This window comes from Helianthus annuus, chromosome 14 (assembly GCF_002127325.2).
Source record: "Helianthus annuus cultivar XRQ/B chromosome 14, HanXRQr2.0-SUNRISE, whole genome shotgun sequence".
In the NCBI taxonomy this organism is placed as follows: Eukaryota; Viridiplantae; Streptophyta; class Magnoliopsida; order Asterales; family Asteraceae; genus Helianthus; species Helianthus annuus.
This window is the reverse complement of record NC_035446.2, coordinates 156,830,765-156,846,250: the sequence shown is the minus strand read 5'-3', so window position 1 is coordinate 156,846,250 and position 15,486 is coordinate 156,830,765. Positions and strand designations below refer to the sequence as shown.

The following is a 15,486-nucleotide window of genomic DNA, read 5'->3' as shown; positions in this document are numbered from 1 at the left end:
ATGAAAGACTTGATTGATTGCAATTGACAACCACATAGACTGGACTGTTGATTTTTTTCAAATGATGGTTGGACCTGCGATTGGGTTTACACCCTAGGGACCAGTGGCGGATCTTGCCCGTTGAACGTGCCAGGGTCGAAAGATACGGGCACTAAAAAAACCCGGGCAAGCCCGGGCCAAACATAGTATATATAAAAAATTTCGATCGAAATGCAGAAAATTAGCACTACGGCCGAAAAACTTGCCCAGGCCGTGGCCCTGCCACAACCCTATTAAGATCCGCCCATGCTAGGGACTGAAACTGTACTTAACTCTTTAAGTTATATCTCAAAACAAGTAATAATATTTTAATTTTTAAATCATTCATACAACACATTTTGCAGTTTTTATATATAAAGTTAAAAAAGAAACAAAATCACAGTTGATATCAGACGCTAGACCAGAGTACCAGACCAGACCATATTGATGAGTCAACTACTGCTGTGCACATTGTACCCTCTGAGCTCCACCATGCATGTCTTCTTCATCTTCATCATATGCTTCTTGAGCTTGTTGTTGCTGCTTCCTTCTCATCTCTTCTTCAATGTTGACATCATGCAACGTTGTTTCCTCACATTCATCCAGCTCCATGTCTGTCAACTGCTGCGAAGGCTTAGGTGGCAGCACCCCCTCTAACGCCTTGCACTGTTCCGGAGATAATGAATCAGGGAAGTCCACAGTAAAGTGGATGTAAAGCTTCCCCCTCATGAATGGCCTCTGGTACATTGGCATTCCTTCATCATTTATCGCCTTGAATTGGTCTACAAACCAATCGAAAACCAAACAGATTAGCAATTGAATCACCAATGTTTAGAACACATAATAAAGCAGAGATAAGATAAGATAATTAATTACCAGGCTTCACAACCTCTCCAGGTTGAGATTTGATGAGAAGCTGTCTGTTATCCAAATGGGTCAAAACAAACTGGAACCCGCACAGAGCCTCTGTCAAGCTCAATGTGTGCTCAACAAATATGTCATCACCCTTTCGCTTAAACTTGGGGTGCTCTTTTTGTTGCAGCACAAACACAATATCACCTGTGACTGTGTCAGGCTGCATAACAAAAAACCAAGTCAACCACCAATTGCATCTGCATAAACGAACTCAAAACATAAGTATAATACGATAAAAAAAATTCTTACAGCTTCATCAGCCTCTCCAGGGAATGTGATCTTCTGCCCATTTTGCATGCCCTTTTCCACATGTACTTCAAGCACCTTCTTCTCCTGAACAACTTTCTCACCCTTGCACTGTGTACAGCGATCCTTATCGTTGATGGTTTCTCCGGTACCCTTGCACTCGTTACAAGGATGTTGCATTTGCTGGATCATTGATGGGCCGAGATGTCTTATAGAAACTTTCATTCCTGAACCTTGACAGCCAGCACATTTCATTGAAGCACCAGATTTTGAACCCTTACTGCAAATTTGCATATCGAGTTAGTTAAATTAAGAAGAGAAATATTCATTAAAGACTTTAAAGTAAAAAATGGTAAAAAGAAAAAAATTGAGTACTCACCCCTTACACTTGGAGCAGATAACATTACGTGAAAGAGAGAGCTTTTTGGAAGTTCCATTATAGAGATCCTCAAGAGAAACTTTGAGAGGATGAACGACGTCTTCTCCCCTTCGTTGACGTCTTCCCCTGCTGCTACCACCTCCACCACCTGTATACAAAACAATCTCAAGTAAATCCTAACAGTAAAAACTGAAACAGAGTATTGTTCAAACAAAGACTAGATCAAGATTGCTTACCACCAAAAAAAGATTGAAAGATGTCAAAGGGGTCATGACCACCACCTCCACCTCCCATTCCTTCCTTCAAAGCATCCTCACCATATTCATCATATATCTCACGCTTCTCTGGATCACTCAGCACCTCATATGCTTGAGCAAGCTCTTTGAACTATAAGATGCACACCATTTTACATATTTGAATACAACCATCACGATATTATCAATGCCAATGATACAAAAAAAAGACTTATATGTACAAAATGACAGCATTCTTTCTAATAATTTTCACTTCAGGCAATGTAATATTTACTCAGGCAGATTAACAACTTGGTTTAAATTGCATCATTTAGAAGTAATCTCAAAGCCTTATACAACAGACTTTTAGCTATAACGTAAACAAAAGAAAAACTATCTCTCTTGGATGATTGCAGCTCGGCAGCACCTTAACCCTAACAGCATGCTATCAAGATAAGGTTTTGTTACAAAGCAGTATCCTCACGAACAAGAAAAGTTAATCTCAAAGCCTGAAACAGCCTTTTAGCAATAGCATTACAATTAGTGAAAAGCAGAGCCAGCGCCTCCATAGCCCAAACTCCAACTTTCTAGAACCTTTTAGCCAGCACAGAAGACACAAAAAGGTGCCGGAAAGTCGGAGTGTGGGCTATGAAGGTGTCGGCTCTGCTTACTTGTCCTTCTATTATTTGTTTGCTTATTCTACAAGTCCTCAAATTCAACGCCTATTTTCGGGATTTACCCTTACAATCATACCACGAACTAACAGCCAAATCGTGTCGTTTAACATAACATAACATCAGTTCAGTCTAAATCACCTATCCTCTTAACAAACTACCGTAACAAATTTTCATCCACTGACAAAACTACTGGCAACAAACTATATCAATTATCATAATTAAAACCTCAAAACATATTCAAAAACATTAATTAAGCATCAACATAAGCCATACAAAAAATAAAAAAACAAATAGATAAATTAGGTTAAACAGTATTACCTTTTCAGGATCTCCACCTTTGTCGGGGTGATTCTTAATGGCGGCTTTACGATAAGCCTTCTTGAGATCATCCTGTGAGGCGTTTTTAGGGACCCCAAGGATCTCATAATACTTGGTGTTATCGCTCTTCTTCGGTGCTCTTCCAAACATCCTTACCTTCTTCTTCGATTCTCAGAATTATTCAGTTACAAACTAATATTAACAAACAAACACACGAAATCAGATCCAAAACCACAAACTGACAACGCAAATATTACAGAATAGCAAAACGAATAGAGTTATTATATATAGGAAGTTACCTGAGGAAGAAGATCGGAAGAGGAAGATTTGACTGGTGGTGTGCGTTCGAAAAGGGTTTGCAAGTTAGGGGTGTGAAGGTGTCGTATACTTTCTGGAGGTGGATATGGACGGTCCAGATTGTTTTCATCCGCGATAATGAAGAAGTTTCTAGAATACAAGGCTCCATGTGTTTACATACAAAGTCAAGATAATACAGCCGTACATAACTCGTGATTAAATCGCTTCAACGGAATATACCGGTATCAATAAGTTGGATGTATAAGTACAAGTAATAATTTTCATAGAAAAACATGGTCTAATTTGATGATTTTCGAGTAAAATACAAGTTTTTTCTTTTATCTTTACATTAAATTACATGCGCTGTTCTTTTAGGCAAAAGTTTACCGGCGGTATCCTTAACCTTTCAAAATCTTGCACGTTTTGTCCTTTAGAACAAACCTGGTTAGAAATCTCAGTTAAAAATTGTTATGTACAATGCAGCATACAGGAAAAAGAGACTTTGCTATGTGGGCACAGTGAGCGTCTAGCGATTGCTTTCGGGTTGCTCAACCTGCCACCTGGTGTTCCAATTCGTGCAGCGAAGAATCTTCGAGTGTGCAATGACTGCCATTCTGCAACCAAGTTCATATCTAAGGTTGTTGAGAGGGAGATAATTGTAAGGGATGTCAAAAGATTTAACTATTTCAAAGATCGGAAATGCTCTTGTGGAGATTATTGGTGAGATCAAGATTTAAACGAAGTTGATTTGCTATAGTAGATGTTCAGATTGATTTGCTATAGTAGATGTTCAGATTTAAACCCTAGAAATTTAGGGAAGATGATGAATTGAGTGTTGAGTTTGAAAGGGTTGAGAGGGAAATTACCATTTTACTCTCATGTGCATTGCACATGACAATTTTTAACTGAGATTTCTAACCAGATTTGGTCTAAAAGACAAAACGTGCAAGATTTTGAAAGGTTAAGGACACCGCCTGTAAACTTTTGGCCAAAAGGACAGCGCCTGCAATTTGATGTAAACATAAAGGACAAAACTTGTAATTTACTCATGATTTTTTTATCCAAGTATAAGGATGAGCATTTGGTCATAGAAAAACATGGTCTAATTTGATGGTCTTTTTTATCAGACATAAGGATGAGCATTTGATAGTTGGTACCGGTATCGAATTTCTCGTATCGATCTTTTTTCAGTATCAAATCGGTACCCACTTTTTTGGCGTTTCCGGTACCAATATCGGTTCAGTACGGTACCAGAATTTTACCCTTAAATACCGGTACCATACCGAATATTTTCGATACCGGTACCCATATTTGGCGAATTTATGTACCGGTACTTTCGGAACCGGTATCAAGCTCTTCCCTGTATTAAATATAGGGTTTTCTAATCTTAAACAATATTGTTATTAAAATGTAGAAACAAGGTTTAACTTTTGTACGTGACTCGGTTAAAAGTACAGTGTTTTTTAGCTTTGTTTATTAGTAAAAATGTGAAGAATTACATGACTAGCCAGTGTTGTACGTCCATATTATGAAACTGAATTGAAAATCAATTGTTTAGGTGTGGTTAAGGTTAAGATTAGGAGGGGAACCTAAACGCAATATTTTCATTAAGATTAGGAGCGGAACCTAAACGCAATATTTTCATAATGAATTGCTACGTTAATTGTTTGTGTGTACTTTATGCTAATAACTAATAGTTATGTAGTCTTACTTGTATTGTTAGACTTAAATATATGTTAACTTGTGTAATTATCAAAGGGCTTGAAGTTTAGCTTTATGAAGATTTGTGATAAAAGCGTTGCTTTAAAAGTGATTGAGTATTCTAGTACTATGATTAATATTTGTATAAAAAATATAAAAGGTATGTACGTTAGTTATTCTAAATAAAAAAAAAAAAAAGTCTTAGGTAAATGTCATGGTGATGAAAGTGGTTGTCCAGGGTGATGATGACGAACGCAGGTTGTAACATCCGGCCCATCGTACCACTAATATTGTCTGCTTTGTCCCTGATGGGTCATGACTTTGTTTTTTGTTGCCCCGGTGGAGACTTCCTAGGAGATCACTCATCCTGTTACTACTCCCACCTCACGCTTAACTGTGGAGTTTTCATGTGCTCCACGACCAACTAAGCCCAAAACGCGTTGGTGATTTAAGAGGCGTTCGATTACCTATGAACCAGGGATCTCTCCTGGCCACGGCCGATGTTGGATTTGCCTAGGGTGTTACAATGATCATGTTAATCTTTCGGTAGTCGGTATCGCTGTATCGGTATCATTACACAGGTGATTGTGGTTGTGGGTAAGTGAATATGGGTCCCCCCCCCCTTTTCTTCCCTTCGCGTGCCTGTTAAGGGCTTAGTGGACCACATCATCATGCCCCTCTTTGGCTTCCTTCCTACAATGTTGGGGCCGTTAAGTAGCTGAGTTGGACGATGGCACTAACTCACACCGTCCAACCTTAGAGCATTCACATTGGGTTCTATATTTCATCCAGATCATTAAATTTTAAAGAAAAATAAAGTTTTTCATCTTTTGACATCTCCATTAGCTTCTCTAAAATATAATTAAGGTTTAAAGAACCTACACTACTTCTCTAAATATTGAGATTCACTATTCATCTTTAAATATAAATTTGTGTGTGTATAAATCAAGAAAAAACAATAACATAAGTGTTTGTGTGTAAGATGGAAATAGAGATAGAGCATTTAATGTGAGAGGTTTTGAAAAACAAACAAAGCTTAGAGAAAATATGTATATAAATTAAATTATAATGATAGAGATAAAAGAACCTACTATGAATGCTCTTAATCTCTTAGGGTGGAACAGGTGGTCATCATTCATCACACACCACACACAATGACTATTTCACGCTTAACTCCATCACATTTACTCTATCATATTTGCAATGGTCATCACTCACACTTATCACACCCAATAACAACTTAACACATCAACACCAAAGTCAAACACCCCCTCCCCCCCCCCCCCCCCCACACACACACACACTCTCCCATCACTCACGCAATACACATCACGTCTTCAAGCTCCAACACGCGTCATCAAGAGCTTGCGACAATGTTCCATCACTCATCACTTCCACCTATCACGTGCCCACCCTTTGTAAAATTAAATTTTTATTCTTATATGTATTATAATATGTGTGTATAGGAGAGTGAAGTTTTAGAAGAAATATTAATATGAGAACAAATGTTACAATGGAAAAACATTAAACTCTCATCATGTAAATTATCTTCTCTCTAATTAATTGGTTAAAAATATTTAATTTTACACATATCGAAATTTATCCTACACATGTCAAATTTATCTAGTCTTAGACATATAGAAATTTATCCAACATTTTATCATACACATGTCAAAATTTACCATTCACCGTAAAGTAGGATATGTATGTACGTACATACGTATGTATTGTGAATTATAATATTGTGTTGTGTGTGTGGCGGGGGAGGGATGATTTTTTTTAGTAGAAACATTAATATTAGAAAAATAAGAACAAATGGTATAATGGTAAACCACTAAATTGTTTATGACCCCTCATGTAAATTAATCTCTTTCTAATTAATTAGTAAAAATACTTAATTCTACACGTATCGAAATAAATCCTATAAATATCAGGTTTATCCGGCGTATAATCCACACATATCGAAATTTATCCTACAGTTTATCACACACATATCAAAATTTACCCTTCTCCGTGAATTGAGTTTGTTTTAAAATGGTGGATTTTGAAAATAGCTTGTTAGTTTAATTTAGTTAACTAATTTATTCATTCAAACGTAGTCTTTCTCTACTTACAAGATTTTTTTTTCACATTTGAACCTTCACTATGTATATATGTATGCATGTATGAACTTCTACTCTCAAAAGGGTGAAGCATAAAGTTGGCAACAGATGTAATTGAAATATTTTTGTCGCTTAAGTTATAAAGGTCAACCCTTAGAAAATCAATCTAACTGAAACCAAATGCAGGTCTAATGTGTTAAGTCGTCATCCTAATCGCAAAGTGGTGTAATTGCTAACCAAGTGGTTATGAGTTTAAATCATGCGGTGATTTTAAAAATAAAATAGTGTAGAGGAAAATGTATTCGCCAGTAAAAATAAAAGATGCAGTGGGTTTATACTTTATATGGTAATATGATCATGTGCCATAAACAAGGAAATACACCCACTTGGCCACTTTCCAGGTTGTGACGCAACTTCATTAATCCATCATCTTAAGCTTTGTGTTTAATGACCTAATCAATTTGGTATAAGGCCTTTGATATGTCTGCGTTTGATACATACTCAACTTAAGTGTGAATAATTTAATATCTCGTATAGTTGTATATCGGTTATATAACATTCAGTCTCATGATTACAACTAACACACACTAGTACAAAACCCATTTTTTGGTGGTGTCAAATTCATTTTTTTGTGTTGTCTTGTAATACAAAACACCAAATAACAATATTACCACACTAATAAATAAACACACCACCAAAAAATAGATTATAAAACATCATTAAATGATTATTGAACAACACCAACAAATTGTATTATTTGTCATATTTGTTGGTGCTCTATCATAAAGCATAAATTACAACAACAAAAAAATTATTTTTTACTACTGACAAAATATTCATGTATTTATGCGGTTATAGGCTTAGGGGACTCGGGGCGGTCCGTTATGGCCCCCCGAGCACGCGTGATCATCGCCTAGCACACCGCCGCCGCCATTAAAAGCACGCGTTATATTATTAACGCGTTTTGTGTATAACGCGTTGAAGATTCAAAAAATGGAACGTTGGATGATGACCGTTGGGGGCTAACGGTAACTTAAATAAAAAAAAAAATTCACTTTATTTATATATATATATATTCACATTTAACCATTTTTTCACACATCAAACTCTATCTTTTAACCATTTTAAACCCATTTCACCCAATTTTTTATATCTTTCTCAAATGGAATTCCCTACCGATTCGACGTTTCCGATGTCTAGCGATTCCGAGTCGTCTTCCGACAACGACACGCTAAACTATTTTGTGTCGGTGTATAACGAGCTTGATGCCGAGTCGTCCCGCCCAAAGAAGAAGATGGTCGGCCGTGATCGTATACGTGCCAACGAAGTTTTGATGAACGATTATTTTGTGGAAAACCCGCTATACAATTCCGAAACGTTTAGAGATCGTTTTCGTTTACCCAAAGAATTATTTTTAAAGATTGTTGGAGACATCGAGGCAAGCGAGGGATGGTTTCAAGAAGGTTACGATGCGAGGGGCAAACCAAGTTTCACGCCGATTCAAAAATGCACGTCCGCCATTCGCCAACTAGCGACAGGTAACCCACCCGATCAATATGATGAATACCTAGCTATGTCTGAAAGAACTTCACGTGAGTGTTTGCAATTTTTTTGCAATGCGGTCATTAAGTTGTATTCTAGCGAGTTTTTACGAAAACCGACGAGCCACGACATCTCTCGTATTTATGCCGCACACGAGGCTAGATGGCATTTTCCCGGGATGCTCGGCAGCATCGATTGTACACATATCGAGTGGAAAAATTGTCCAAGAGAGTTGCGAGGGGCGTATGTGAGGGGAGACATCAAAAGACCAACCATCATACTAGAAGCGGTGGCGTCGAATGATTTATGGATTTGGCATTCGTACTTCGGTGTTCCAGGTTCAAACAACGACATCAATGTGTTGCACACGTCGCCGTTGTTCCAAACCGTAACGGATGGTACCGCACCTTCCTCTCCTTTCTATGTTAACGGTCGACATTACATACGAGGCTTTTATCTTGTGGATGGTATCTACCCGTCTTGGTCTGTTTTTGTGAAAGCTCCCTCATTTCCCGTCGAGGCTAAAGAAAAGGCGTTCAAAAAATTGCAAGAATCGGCAAGAAAAGATGTTGAGAGGGCGTTTGGTGTTTTAAAGGGTAGATGGGGTATACTACACCGACCGGTTCGTTCGATGACCAAGAAAGCAATACATAGCATAGTGTATGCGTGTATCATATTGCACAATATGTTGATCAAACACGACGGACGTGCAATATCCCCGGATTGGGTACCGGATCCTCCTACACAAGTTCAAGTTCCACAAGATATCAATTTACAATTGCGTAACGAAGAAACTCACTTTCGGTTGAGATACGATTTAATCGAACTAGTAGGTTCTCTAGGTTTGGAGTTTCCGGATTCGGACGAGGAGTAGGTTTTTTTTTTTTTTTAAATTGTATGTTTCTAGTATGTTAAATTCGATTAGTAGGTTTTTTTTTTTTTTTTTTACAAATTGTATGTTTCTAGTATGTGAAATTGAAGTAGTATGTTTTAAAATTAATGAAATTTTTAATTTAGTGTTTTATTTTTATTTTCTAATTTTAAAATGAAAATTAAAAAAATTGGGAGGGAGTGATGGAATTCCATCACTAGTGATTCCACCCCTAGTCCATTTCTATCACTAGTGATGGAAATTGGATTGATGACATGGCATTAGTTGATTGGATAGTGGGAGTGATGGAATCCATCACTAGTGATTCCACCCCTAGTCCCCTTATTACATGTTTTTGTCTTCAGCGGCAGATTGGTATTAGAGAGTAATCAATACCAATTTTATAATTATTATATTTTATTGTTTAACCATAAGTTATGTTTCAACTACCATCCCTTATGTGAGGAAGAAATAATGTACTAAGATTCTTCAATAATTAGTCTCCTTGTTTTATTCATGTAATCGCAAAATGAACTTTTCTTTTACACATTTTTTTACACATTATTATATATTTTCTGATATTTGATGAGCTATTATATCTTCAAAATATTTGTTTATGATGTATATGAATAAGTCAATATAGTATATTTGTATATGTATATGAATAAGTCATTATCGTATATTCATGTATGATTCTATGACTATTAGGGGACTAGGGGTGGTTCACTAGTGATAGAATTTATCACTCACAAGCACCAATCAAGTTTCGCCATGTCATTGACCATTTTTCCATCACTCACAACCATTTTTAGTGGGGGTGGTCATCACTCACCACCACACCCAACAATTTCCCCCCAACCAACAAATACCCTCACAAAAATAAACCATAACGCGTTGTCACCATCACGAAAATGATTAACGCGTGGAAGATTAACGCGGTGAAGTGGTAGCGGCGGCCGGCCATCACGCGTGGAAGATTGTTTCCGTTATAGTATAACGGAGTGCCCCGTGCTCTCTTAACCGGCTTGAATAATATAAGAAAAGGGAATAACAAGAATTAATTACGTCCACGGTCCATGTGCTATGATTATATTACGATTTTAATCCTAAACTTTTATTAGTTACATATTTAGAGTAGGAGTTCACCGAAAGAAATATAACACGTTTAGTCCTTAAACTTTTACTAATTACAAGTTTGTCTAAAACTCAAAAGTTTAAAATACATAACTAATATGTAATTACGTACATACATATGACACATGCTATTGTAAGCAAGTATAATGTGCATACGTTATATTTGTTTTAAATAAATTAAATATTAATGATTTTTCTAATTAAAGTCTAAAGCCCCAGCCGTCAGGAGACCTTATATAACTATATTCATAGTTCGCATACAAACAACCTCAAACACAATGAGTAGCACGACGGTCACCGGTGATGATTCCGATTCGTACACCACCGACAGCACCGGAAAATCCGATGGCGGCATAAGCTATGTCCTTGGACTCACCTTATTCTTCATCCTAATTATAATCATTATCTCTTACGTTTCTTACAAGTGCACCCGTAGCACAAACTCTCAATCGGTACCAGAGGGTGATGACCACCAACTTATGACGGTCTCTATAGGCGTTGACGAAGATGCACTCATGGCTTTCCCAAAATTCACTTACGCTGAGAAAATGACGTCTAACAAAAGTGACTCTGTTGATGATGTCAATGGCTCCGGTTGTTCTATTTGTTTGGCGGATTATAAACCGGAAGATGTTGTACGTTTGTTGCCGGATTGTGACCACTTGTTTCATTGCAAGTGTATTGACACATGGTTGAAGGTTCATCCTACTTGTCCTGTGTGCCGCGACTCACCGTTGCCGATCAAGCTAGAGATTCTACGAAGTTGATGACCCTTTGATAGTGAAATTGATATGATGTTGTCGTTTGATTAATTGTACATTTTGGTTTTCATGTTTTACTAAGTACAGTTTTTTTTAATCAAAGCCAAAAAAATTGTTTATGATAACAAGCTAGTATTTAGGACTTGTACGTTAGAGTGTGGCTGTTAAGTTGAACAAAAAGTAAAAGTAAAAACGTTGAACTGCAAAATTTAAACCAGAACGTAAAATATTTTCGTTAAAAAGAATAACTAAGTCAAATACTTAAAAATCACCTTTCTAGTTGTAACAAATATAAATGTTATATAATTTTAGAAACCTTATAATTATAAGATCGATTATTCACTTTATGGGTTTGATTGTTATCCTACAAAGATTTAAGGTTGCTAAACCGTAAATTTAGTTGTTTTACGTGTTAAATTATTACAGAAAATGAAGAGAACACTAAAATATAGTTGTTTTACGTGTTAAATTATTACAGGTCCACCCTCCGCCACAACCACTGACCAACGATCGACACCAGCAACACCAAACCCCGACGACAACCACAATCACAATAGTGCACCACCACCACCTAGCCACCGCCACAACATCACAACCTCCTAACCGCCACCGTCTCCGTTTCAACAACCGACAAACGATTTCACTGTCGGTTTTGTAAAAATGGTATGAACTTACAGATCTAATATACACAACAAATCAACACCAAAATATAGTGACAAAAAATGACGCAAATCTTTTATTACTTACCAACCCAGAAATCACCCAAACCACCCAAGATCTTACTACACAGTAAGATCAAAAATTAAACAATCCAAAGTACATAACCAACTGATAAAGACCAGTTGATTATTCGAAACAATACAACGAAAAATGAACAATACAACAAGAATAGAACAATACAACCTGAATATATGAAGATCCGCAGGATCTGTGATACAAAACGAGACAAAAGAAGAAGCTAATCTTCAATAGATCTGCAAAATAACATCTGCGGACTGAACTGGAACAAAAGAACTCTTAAGAGTCCTCAACAGGAACAATACGTCTTCAAAAATCAGAGAGAAGTGTGCGTACAAGATGGATAGAAAGATCTGGAACCCTAGCTCTCAAAGTACCCTTTTATAACCTGCAAATATACAACTTACACATAGCACCCTTGTACATAACGGATAATACAGAATCAACTATAAGTTTGTTATAACCGAATGAACAAACATAAGCCCAACTTATGCTCGTTATAACAGATTGGCCCAATATATTAAACAAGCCCAATAAATAACAAAGGCAAATATATGAATGACATATTATGATATTTTTCAACATGCCCCCATCATTCATATACTATACATGTCGATCATACCTAATTTACGACACATAACATCATGAGCTTCACTATTTATGTCACACCCCGATTTCCACGTGTCTCACCGGTGGGCCCGGTGGGGGATTACCGTGACGATGTTGGCAACAATATAGTCAAACCACACAATTATATAATGCACAGCGGAAGCTTAAAGATAAATAAATATATTTCAACCTCTGATTGTAATATCAAATGTATTACAGAAGTCGAATGTATCCACAGCGGATCAAAATAAATATATATTGTTCATTCAGATACGGCATCGAGTTTGCGAGACTATTCGTGATGCTTAGGCAGCTAATACCAGCCAATTTCGTCTAGCACCTGCACTTAATCTTTTTGGGGAAAATACGTCAGTTTACACTGGTAAATACATTCAACTGACACATTTGAAAATGTTTATTAAAATTGATTTGAATGCACAAGGCACAAACTCTTTTATAACTTGGGAAAATTATAATAAAATCTTGTGAACGTTTTACATGTTCTTTTATGCGTTCAGTAGCCCGGGTCGTGCCGGGTTAAAGATTTATAGACACACCACATTGCGTAAAACCGTAGTATAAAAACCAACGGCTACGTCTTTTAATTTAATGTCGACACTTTATACCGGGTGTACGCCTACACCGGGATGTCGATGGTCGTGGCCATTTCGTAAAATGATGCCAAGGATATCCGGGACAACGGTCATTAAACCCCCCAAAGGCTTATAAGCAACAAAACTGTTTAAATGAGCCGATCATATTATTTAATTAACCACCTAAGCGATGGAAGAATACAATGCTCAATCAAGCGGTATTAACATACCGTAACCCAAGCCCATATAGGGGAAATAAGTTAAAGTATTTACCTTTGCAAGTATATTTCCTTAATTTGGATTAAATCACCGATAGCTTTTACTGGGGCTCCTAATCTGGAACGAAGGTTTTAATTAACCTCTTAGAATCCTAACGAGTCGTTATAATGGCCGTAGCCTAGACCGGTTGGTTCCGATATATATAGATATGGTTTAATCGCGCGAAAAGGCGAAAACCGAGAATGGAGTGTGATTCTGACCCAACAAGTTCAGAGACTTGTTTCATATGGGTTAATGGTTCACACTCTGGATTTTGGGGTTCAAATAATATGATTTGACCCGTATCGGCTAATTTATGAAAACTAGTTTCATAAGCCGAACCGTGCGCGCAATAGGCGAAACGGTTAACCATGAGAGTCGTACGCTTATTTCCTAAGTCAATATGCCTTAAATGGGTCGTGGTATCAGTAGGATACCTTCCGTGACGCCCGTAACGAGTTTAAGTTAATATTATGCCCCGTAGGGGCTTTTCGGTCATTTTAAAGACTTTTAAAAGGGCTTTTCGAGTTCTACAGGAAATCTGAGTTTCCCGAACAGCTTATAAAGCTTAAAATACTTTATTTATTATTTAAAACCAGTAGCAACTGGAATCGGGTCAAAAGACCTTGTAGAACTCATGTTTTGGCCGAAAAGGGCATATTCGGTATTAACCGAACCGTAGCCATAACCGCAGGTTATGAGCAAGGTAAAAATTATTAAAAATCTTTAAAATTCCCAAAATATTATTTTAATTCAGTGGGTAAAAGTTTTGGTGACGAAATCTTGGTTTAGATAGGTGTTATGCTAATTGCGCCGTTAATTACAAAAGTTTACTTTAAATGCGCCATTTAGCATAACTCTCATTCTAGACCTCGGATTGACGTGAAACTTTAAGGACATGCTTATAATTTAATAAGCAAGGTTTTGGTCCGTTCACGTGTCCGAAATACTCGTTTTAATTTCAAAAGGCCGTTACGGTCAACTTTTAGGCGAATGACGGAAATGCGCAAAAGACTCGGGTAACTCATGAACCGATCACAGAGGTTTATACCATCATGTAACCTGGTCCTAAGAGAGTCCTAAGGTATATCTATACCTCACTAAAACGGGTCAGAACTGAAGTCAAAGCAAAAGTCAAACTTTTGCGACATTCGGCTCCGAAGCGGTTCAATATAGCAAATGGTCGATTCAAACGAGCGCAAACAAGTTTATATACTTAATATCATGTTTTATAAGTGTCAAAACAGGTTTCATAACATATACTTTACAGATTATGCATAAATCGCTAAAATAGCTTTCTGTTGACTTTTTAACCGCACGTTTGACTCGATATTTGACATAGTTAGAGTGGTGATCAGGGGGGGAACCCTTTTAGGGGTTTATTACCCTCATTGATACCAACTTATAACCACCTTTGATTCGTCACAAGACTGAACCATCACTGAGTTATTTTAAAGTCAAACCGTATTTACGACGGTTTGGTTCTTAGCCATTTACTAAGGAAATGTGAAACCACAAAGGGTTAGATCACTTACAGAAGTTGAGGGAAGACTTAAGAACTCAGAGGGATGCTTGAGAGCTTCTTAGAATGACCAGAGATGTGTGTTTTTGGTGTTGTGAATGTTATGTGCATAATGTGGCTATTTATAGCCAATGCCAAGCATCTATGATCATTACAAACACTCACAACAGTCCAGAGATGATGGGTAGGTGTCCCTGAGAGCTATGGGTCGAGTAGGGGGCGCCCATGCTCCATTAATTGGTTGTTGGTCGTTCATTGGCTCCAAAAGGCATGTATTTACAAGTATTCTGCATCTGGGCGTCTAATGCGGCCCGCATGGGAGTTCCCATGCACTTTTACGCGGGTCGCCTGAGTTTAAGAAATCAGACGCGTAATTGAGGTGGCTCGCGGCCCGCCTCAACTTAAGTCTAACCTTCACGCGGGTCGCGAGAGGTTGAAATTCCAGAAATCTTAAATCTTTTGAAATGATTACGAAATCCTGGTAATTAATAACGAAATCTTTCGTAATGATTTACCTGACCTTTCGGTTTTGAAGGGTAACTTTGCGGTTTGGCCCTCGGTTATTTACCGAT

The 15,486-nt window shown here is 37.3% G+C and overlaps 2 protein-coding genes across 2 annotated transcripts; one reads left to right on the top strand and one right to left on the bottom strand.

Moving 5' to 3' along the window:
• Window positions 1-320: 320 nt before the first annotated feature.
• LOC110904555 (dnaJ protein homolog) lies at window positions 321-3,257 on the bottom strand. Its single transcript, XM_022150399.2, has 7 exons — window positions 3,086-3,257; window positions 2,787-2,978; window positions 1,795-1,945; window positions 1,559-1,706; window positions 1,183-1,459; window positions 895-1,093; window positions 321-800 (listed from the first exon to the last, which is right to left on the bottom strand). Exons 2-7 carry the CDS (start codon window positions 2,934-2,936, stop codon window positions 475-477), a joined length of 1,251 nt encoding a protein of 416 aa, XP_022006091.1. The 5' UTR covers window positions 2,937-2,978; window positions 3,086-3,257; the 3' UTR covers window positions 321-474.
• A 7,454-nt stretch (window positions 3,258-10,711) lies between these two features.
• Window positions 10,712-11,200, top strand: LOC110907682 (RING-H2 finger protein ATL70). The gene has a single exon (XM_022152629.1). It carries the CDS (start codon window positions 10,712-10,714, stop codon window positions 11,198-11,200), a length of 489 nt encoding a protein of 162 aa, XP_022008321.1.
• The last annotated feature ends 4,286 nt before the right edge of the window (window positions 11,201-15,486 follow it).

Coding starts and splice junctions, on each gene's coding strand:
- LOC110904555 (XM_022150399.2), bottom strand. CDS start 2,936: ATGTTTGGAAGAGCACCGAAGAAGAGCGATAACACCAAGTATTATGAG. Junction 1,707..1,794: donor CTTTCAATCTTTTTTTGGTG/GTAAGCAATCTT, acceptor TTTTGTATACAG/GTGGTGGAGGTGGTAGCAGC. Junction 801..894: donor TGGAGAGGTTGTGAAGCCTG/GTAATTAATTAT, acceptor ATTGGTTTGTAG/ACCAATTCAAGGCGATAAAT.
- LOC110907682 (XM_022152629.1), top strand. CDS start 10,712: ATGAGTAGCACGACGGTCACCGGTGATGATTCCGATTCGTACACCACC.